This window comes from Opisthorchis viverrini (genome assembly GCF_000715545.1).
Source record: "Opisthorchis viverrini unplaced genomic scaffold opera_v5_5, whole genome shotgun sequence".
Lineage (NCBI taxonomy): Eukaryota > Metazoa > Platyhelminthes > Trematoda > Opisthorchiida > Opisthorchiidae > Opisthorchis > Opisthorchis viverrini.
This window is the reverse complement of record NW_008751661.1, coordinates 4,980,208-4,987,539: the sequence shown is the minus strand read 5'-3', so window position 1 is coordinate 4,987,539 and position 7,332 is coordinate 4,980,208. Positions and strand designations below refer to the sequence as shown.

At 42.6% G+C, this 7,332-nt stretch overlaps 3 protein-coding genes across 3 annotated transcripts in view; 1 reads left to right on the top strand and 2 right to left on the bottom strand.

Annotated features, from left to right (window-relative positions):
• Positions 1-437: 437 nt before the first annotated feature.
• T265_00577 (hypothetical protein) lies at positions 438-5,850 on the top strand (the record flags this gene model as incomplete). The annotated part of the gene is made up of 2 exons (XM_009164381.1): positions 438-525; positions 5,750-5,850. 2 exons carry the CDS (start codon positions 438-440, stop codon positions 5,848-5,850), a joined length of 189 nt encoding a protein of 62 aa, XP_009162645.1.
• On the bottom strand, positions 1,419-3,086 carry T265_00579 (hypothetical protein; the record flags this gene model as incomplete). Its single annotated transcript, XM_009164383.1, has 1 exon — positions 1,419-3,086. One exon carries the CDS (start codon positions 3,084-3,086, stop codon positions 1,419-1,421), a length of 1,668 nt encoding a protein of 555 aa, XP_009162647.1.
• Positions 4,666-7,332, bottom strand: part of T265_00578 (hypothetical protein) — a gene marked incomplete at both ends in the record, with an annotated part of 61,573 nt that continues 58,906 nt past the window's right edge. The window contains one exon of the mRNA XM_009164382.1: positions 4,666-5,343. Coding sequence (XP_009162646.1) covers positions 5,239-5,343 — 105 coding nt within the window. The remainder of the gene's footprint in view (positions 5,344-7,332) is intronic.

The following is a 7,332-nucleotide window of genomic DNA, read 5'->3' as shown; positions in this document are numbered from 1 at the left end:
AATAATAATAATAATAATAATAATAATAATAATAATAATAATAATAATAATAATAATAATAATAATAATAATAATAATAATAATAATAATAATAATAATAATAATAATAATAATAATAATAATAATAATAATAATAATAATAATAATAATAATAATAATAATAATAATAATAATAATAATAATAATAATAATAATAATAATAATATAATCGTCCATTCCGATGCCTAGCTGCCTTGCCACCCGAGGGAAGCACGACAGCTGGGATGTTGCCAGGTTGCCCAAACCTAGACAGGGAAAGTTGAGAGGCAAAGTTCGGGTTCGAACCACTAACCTTCCGATCAGTAAATTCGCACTCTAACCAGGCATCTCGACCCCCTACTAAATTATTGGCCAGTTATGGTTAGCTAAATAAAGGAATACGTAATGTGGTGTCAGTTATGCTGAACACCGAAAGCGGTCAAAGAAGTCAATGTCTTTACTCGAGGTGTCAATTCGGCCTCTGTAGTGTTTACTTGGCTATTGTTGGTAAATTGACCGACTGACTTACTGAAGTAGCTGTGAGGAATGGTTAATCTACCAGAATTCGATGGCGTGAGATCCGACAATAACAGTAGACATCCTTCTGGTATCTACATATCCAGTCTTAGTAGTTAAGGGGTCAAGGATCTCCTTATGAACACTATAGAATTGCTATCATTAGTTTTCATATAGCCGCACAATATGAATGACGGTAGATTTGAATGGGATGCTTACTATTATTATGCTGTTTTCATCGTCCTTATCATCGGAAACAGCAGCATCGGTGGGAGCATTGACGCTTCACTCTCCTGCGATTACAAATTTCCTTCATCCAGACCATGACACGTACACCGTTGAACTTCTCATTCTTGGAGGTTTGTGTGGCTGAAAACAGGCCTCAAATACTCCACCACGAGAATATCTTACAAATAAGTCGTAAAACCCAGGGGACAGTATTCTATCCCACTTTGTAGTACAAGACGTACAGTATAGTGGAATGGCTTGCTTCCCAAATGGACCACAGCCACCCCATTTGTCAAAGTAAGTATGTTTCTTAACTGGTATCCTGGCCAGCATCAGACATTCGTCATTTCATGGGTCAGGTAGAGGGTGACTGCGCAAACAGCTTAGTTGTAGTTTTACCTACTATCTCGCCTTTCAATGAGGATAGATCACTCGATATTGTAATGGATTTTTTCACATGTTCATAAAATGATTGAAGCAGTACACTGCAGTCGAATCTAGTCGGGAACCACTCAAATAAGACGACAACAAAAAGAGTCTAAGGTTGGGTTAGTCCAGTAAATTTTCACCAGTTGAAATGAATAGTCAGACTATCCAATGAGTCCTACCAACCGTTGTTGCATTTGGGTGATATAGGTAGCACAAATGGCGGCTTGTTAATGACGCAGTGTCTGCAATGCAATCCGGCGGTGACAAGGATTACAGAAGTAGTGCGATCCACGTTGGTTCCAAGCCCCACGTTGAAGCATGGTTGAGCATTGATGGCAACGGAAGCAAGCTACATGGAAGACCTGTCCATCAGCCTCACACCTTTCTGCGGGATATGCTGTCTGGCCACAAACATTGCACAAAAATGCACCGAAAGTTTGGTGACCGTTATAGGCAGCGGATTCGAACAGGCTGACCGCAGCTTGAGGAGTCGGTATGGTTTCCTCTGGTGTGTTAGGTACTTTTTCTGTCGTGATTGTTAGTTCTCTTTGTTTGTGAGTCAATTTAACTGGGTCAGAAGGAGAGATCTGAAGCCTGATTGCTTTCGGTGATGATCTGTCACCTCTGCCGCGCCGCATTTGTTCGTCAACGTTATTGGTCGTCAACCTTCGCAAAGATGCCATTTCCCGTCTCACCGGAGAATTCTGTGGCGTTGCTTTGGCCTGTATGGGTACTTCAACGTAGGTAGCAAGTGGTGCCAGGTCTAAGGCATCCGGTTCTTGACCGATGTCAATGAAAGGTAGTGATTCTTCATCGAATTGTCTTCTGGGCATTGTGAGCCCTAAGTCATCGTTCAACTTGCTCACTGTCTCCATCACCGACAGGAATTCTTCCGGTGCCATGTTTGATGACTTCGTTACAGCAGTTGTTGAGTCCACCTGATTTTCGGAGGCCAAATTTTCGTCGTTTTGAACATGTTCACTGACTGTGTTTGTCGTATCCGTTTTTCGAGTAACCTCAAGAACAACGTCGATCCGTCGTTCGTCGCCCTCATACTCTTCGTTCTCTTCGTTTTCATCTTCATCTTGTGTTTCGTCTTCGTCAGGTTCGTTGCTAACCTCGCTTAGTTCATTAGCCATTTGCGTGTCACCTTCTTCAGGCCCACCTGGCAAAGCACCTTGTGTATTTGTCTTTGTTGTGTCGTCCTTTGTCTGCCATGTGTATAGGCTGTTGTCGCCAACTGTTGGTTCCGTTTTAGTTGGACTGGTGTCTAAGATACTGCGCACTTGCTCGTCAGGATATTTTGCGAACGGTAATTGTTGTGCTGCCTCCAAACGAAACTTTCGTTCTTTCATGGTTCTTGTCGGTAAAGTAGGGAAAATCCGCCGGAAACTGTCGTAGTGCAGTCGGGCACAAGGAAGTTCACTCAATAAACCCAAAGTAGATTGAAATACAGATGGTGATGGAAATCTTCCGTGTTTCTGCCATTTATTGAGGTTCTTGCGATTTCGTTTGTTTCTGCGCTTCCGTTGAGCTTGGTCACCCGCAACACTGTAAGTAACTTCCGATTGTTCATAGGTCGGGACTCTGGGAGCCAAAGACAAGTTCCTAGTCACACGATCAGCCTGGTACCATCCAGACGGTTGTTGCTTTACAAGTACCTGTTTATTCCGTCTACGTGACCGGCTTCTTCCAGTCGAGAAAAAGCGTCTTGGTTGCGACACTGAACGATCCATTTCGTAAATGGTGTTCGCTAAGCGCTTTGGTTTGGTTTGACGTCTTGAAGCTTGATTGTTAGGTCTGGCGCTAATATTGGTTGGTGGTAGTGTTTCCACTGAGCAGCCCGGTGTTGGATATACACAATAACCTTGCAGAGTTGACAATCCTGATTCCATACCTGAAAGTTCTTTTGATATCAAGCTCTCTGGAGCCCTGGACGGTGCTCCCCAATCAGTGGTTTATTTGAATCCTCAGGTGTTCATCAATGGAGTCACGTGCTTAAGTCACGTTCATCATTCAGTCAAAAAGTCGACGTAACGTTAGGATTATTGCATGGAAGCAATATTATGGGATGAATTTAAAGGTTTATGGCAGGAACCTGAGCCCCTATTTATTCTCAATGCATCTTAATAAATTGACTGAGTTTTTTTATTTACGTTTGGTGTCCCCACAGCGAACGGTTCCAAAATGCCATTCCACCGACTCGTTTGCTTGATAACCCACCTATTTATTTATTTAGTTTGTTTATTAATTTATTAGTCTATACATTCATTCATTCATCCATTCATGTATCTGCTAATATGCAGGGGGCATCCGAGTAAATTTCTATCATCGGCATTTTGACCACTTACGAGCTACAACAATGTGCATAAACACCAGTATAATATTACTCCCTCTGGTAATCGACATTTGGAACACTGATTATCACATCGTGATTACTTGGATGACGTGGCCCTCGTTGATTTATCCAACGTCAAATGTCAAATGAATCGACGATGACACAACCGAGCTATTGTTAAGTGCTTCAACTCGCCAGTAACCTGGAGTTTTGGCGTCGACTAGATAAACCAGACCAAATACCGGTTAGTTCATTTAACAAGGTAAACCTTGGATTCGCTGCGGTAGGCATAAGCCATGAGATGGCACGTTTAGTTATTAATCTCACTGCCCGGTACCGAGAATTCATACCTGAGACAAAAAATAGAGTAATGGCTTTTAGGTACCACAACTTACCATGGTTTTACAGAAACTCATCGTGTTAACATTTCTCGGCTTGCATATAGGACGGTGTCTGTTGAGGAGTAGAGGCGAAGGTGCTCAACTTTTGGTGTCACTTTGTGAAGTTTGTATTTTGGCTGCCAGTCGTGAGGTCGGAACGCAATGACTTCTTCAAAAAAGCAGGAGAAAACTGTGATGGTAGAGTTGTTAGAAGCGCCGTGGTAGTGGTTATACTGCAGCGATTCCACCCTTTTCCCAACAATTCAACGAAACTAAAGATTTCATCGAGGAAAGCTTGTATATCGATGTTGAAAACCAGTAAAAACTATGGATGCGTGCGTGACTCAGGGTTAACGTGTTAGCTTGCTTACGTTTTTACTTATTGCTATGCTTCCCTTCCAAACCTGAACCCTAGTTTCCAAGCACATTTCAAATATTTATCAAATGTTTTTTCTCCGACATAGACCCAAAAGCATACAACACACAGTCGAATTACGTATGCAAAATATGACACTCCTCACATGTTGCTGCTAACTTTTTTAATGAATTCCGTTGCGGTAGACTGACCGCGCTTCCGTCGTAAAGGCTGGCGAGTTTTTTCGTTTTTCCACCTTTGGTCCAATCCACAGGGCGCTCGCAATTCAAAATTTTTCGCTATGGCTCCCATCTCACTGCGATCCTTGCGGTCTTACCTCTATATTCATGAATACAACGACCGAATCAAGTTAGAAACAGTTAGAAATCATGTTGGGACCCATGTATTACAAATGTCTGCGAGACGAAGTAAATGGTGAACAACCGAAGAAAGGAAAATTCAACCGATAACTACTCGAAGTGTATGGTGAGGCATGCTGTTCACCAAAGTCAGTTACAAAGGTCACGGTAGAATGGCTTCTACCGATAACAGAAAAGTGGTACAAGAGGAGCGGGAATGTAGTGTGACCTGCCTTTTGAGGATAGCATATTGAAAAAACGAATGTGATTGCACGCGTAACAGCGAAAAAGGAATATAGTAGTAGACTAGAAACTTGATGAAAAGGTAAAAAAGGACCTGAAACAATGCAAACTGAAGGCTTAAACTTTACTTCAACTGGGGTGCGAGCAGAAAAATTAGTCAAGCTGATGTCAGTTAAATACCATTTTGTCGCACATGTTTTAAGGAGCGTAGAAAGGATGAAGCTCGTACTGGTGGATAAACAGTAGACAACGAGTTTACCACGAAACAATGTGACAACAGTTTTTTTTTGTAAAAAGATGAGTGCAGTAGGCCCTAAATCTTGGAATAGGTTTACGTGGCAGTTTTTAGTCAAATTCGACTGAAGCGAACGATTACTGCTGCAGCGCTACTCCCTCTTCTCCTGCGTCGGACGCCTCATAGTAGCGTCTCTCCTGTAGTCTTGCGTAATTCATTGCCATACATAGGAGAATTTGCAGCTGAAATTAAAATGGGAAGCACGTTTTGATCGTATAAGGGTGGTTTTTGAACTGATGATGTGATCAAAACGAAGTGATTATTGGTGAGCACTCAGTTAGTCTAGCTGACTAGTGGTCGATTCCCGAGGAGGATCTTAGGGACATGGTGACAACCTATCTTCGAGAAAAAAGTCTTTGTGTAGTTGGAACTTTCTGCATTGGAATCAGCCTTTTTCGGTTGGTAGGTTTTACTGTAACGGTTTCAGATATCTGACTACGTACTTCTGGATTTTTTCTAAAAATGAGTGAAAAATGAACGGACGTTATTCAACGCTGGTACCACCACGACAATGGCAATTTTTTTGACTGCTCAAAGTGGTTTGTAATAAAAGAAAAAGTGGAATCTAGGACTCCTGTCTGTAAACAGATCAATGGAGGCGGAGAAGCTACGGGTACAGCTGGCTACAGTCCTTAAGTCCCAGCAGCCGGGAGCCCCAAATATTGCACCATCAGAGCAAAGATCCTTAAACACCCTAAAGAGATGGACAACATAGTGAATACAAAGGCGGGTAAGGGTAAGATCACTATTGTCATGAACAAGGGTGAGTATCTACAGATGGTCAAGCAACACCTAGTTGATGGTCCTTACCGGGTGGTGGATAATGCGAATATTACATCTATAATTACATTATATCACATATTGCTATCACATATTATTAATATTACAGAATAATATTACATTTATAATAAAGTTGGTAAATATTTGCGGTCCGTCATAAACCACTTAGGGCAAGGTAACTGGTATCGATTGCAACCCAAAATTGCAGTCCAACCCCTGCTTTATGGCCTGTCATAAATCCACAAACAAGATGTCCCGGTGAGACCGATAGTAGACGGAATAGTTTTCCTACCGCATGAGCTGGCCAGATTCTTGGTCGGTATTTTAAAACCCATCACCAGGAAATCTAGTACTCGCATTAAAAATTCGTGTGACTCTGCCAACAAAGTACCCGGGGTCACCGTTGAACCAGATGACATCCTGGTAGGTTTCGATGTCAATTCGTTAGGTACACATGTGCCAAAAGGGGACTCTTTAGAAATAGCTAAGCGACTGCTACTAACAGACACCACCCTTTCAGAACGGACACAGCTCACGGTGGATGAAATGGTGGAAGGCATAAAAGCATGTCTGAATCTCACCCACTTTGTTTTCGCCTCTGTGGTTTACACCATGGGACAAGGTCTAGCAATGGGATCTCCAATATTCCCGGTTTCGGCAAATATATTTATGGAAGAATTTGAACAAAAAGCTCTAGGCGGATTTCCATACCCACCCAAGGTGTTCTGGCGTTATGTGGGTGACACTTTCATCGTGAGTAAACGAGACATTGTTATGAGTTTTACAACTGTCTGAATGAGCTGAATCCACACATCACATTTGGTATGGAGATAGAGTCAACATCTGGCATTCTTAGACTGTATGACACATAAGGTCGGGGAAAACTAAAGACCACAGTATTGGAGAAGCCAACTGACACTGGGGTGGTTTTGAACTACTGGTCTGCCCATCCGAATTCGGTATTCGTCAGTATTGCCTCATCAAATTTTAAGCGTGTAAGGAATTCAATTCCTTACGTGCAGAAAGCAGGTAATGCCCGGAGATTATTTCAGTTGATCCGTGTGACCGGTCCCCGGAAACCACCTGTGAGTGAAACTATCAAACACAAGAATGGAACGACCATTTCGAACAAAGAAGAACGCCTCGAACGATGGGCTGAATAATTCGAACAACAACTGTCGTGGCCACCAGCCGGCACTCATCTACAGCCCACAGGTGAAGTAGAACTCTGGACGGTGAACGTGGGACCACCTACGGCCTCGGAGGTTTACGACTGCATATGTTCCCTCAAGCGCCACCGAGCTCCCGGTCCGGATGACCTTCCACCCGCACTGTTCAAAGACGGGGGTGAAGTCCTCAGTCAGCGCTTGTCCGATCTGTTTGCTTGCATT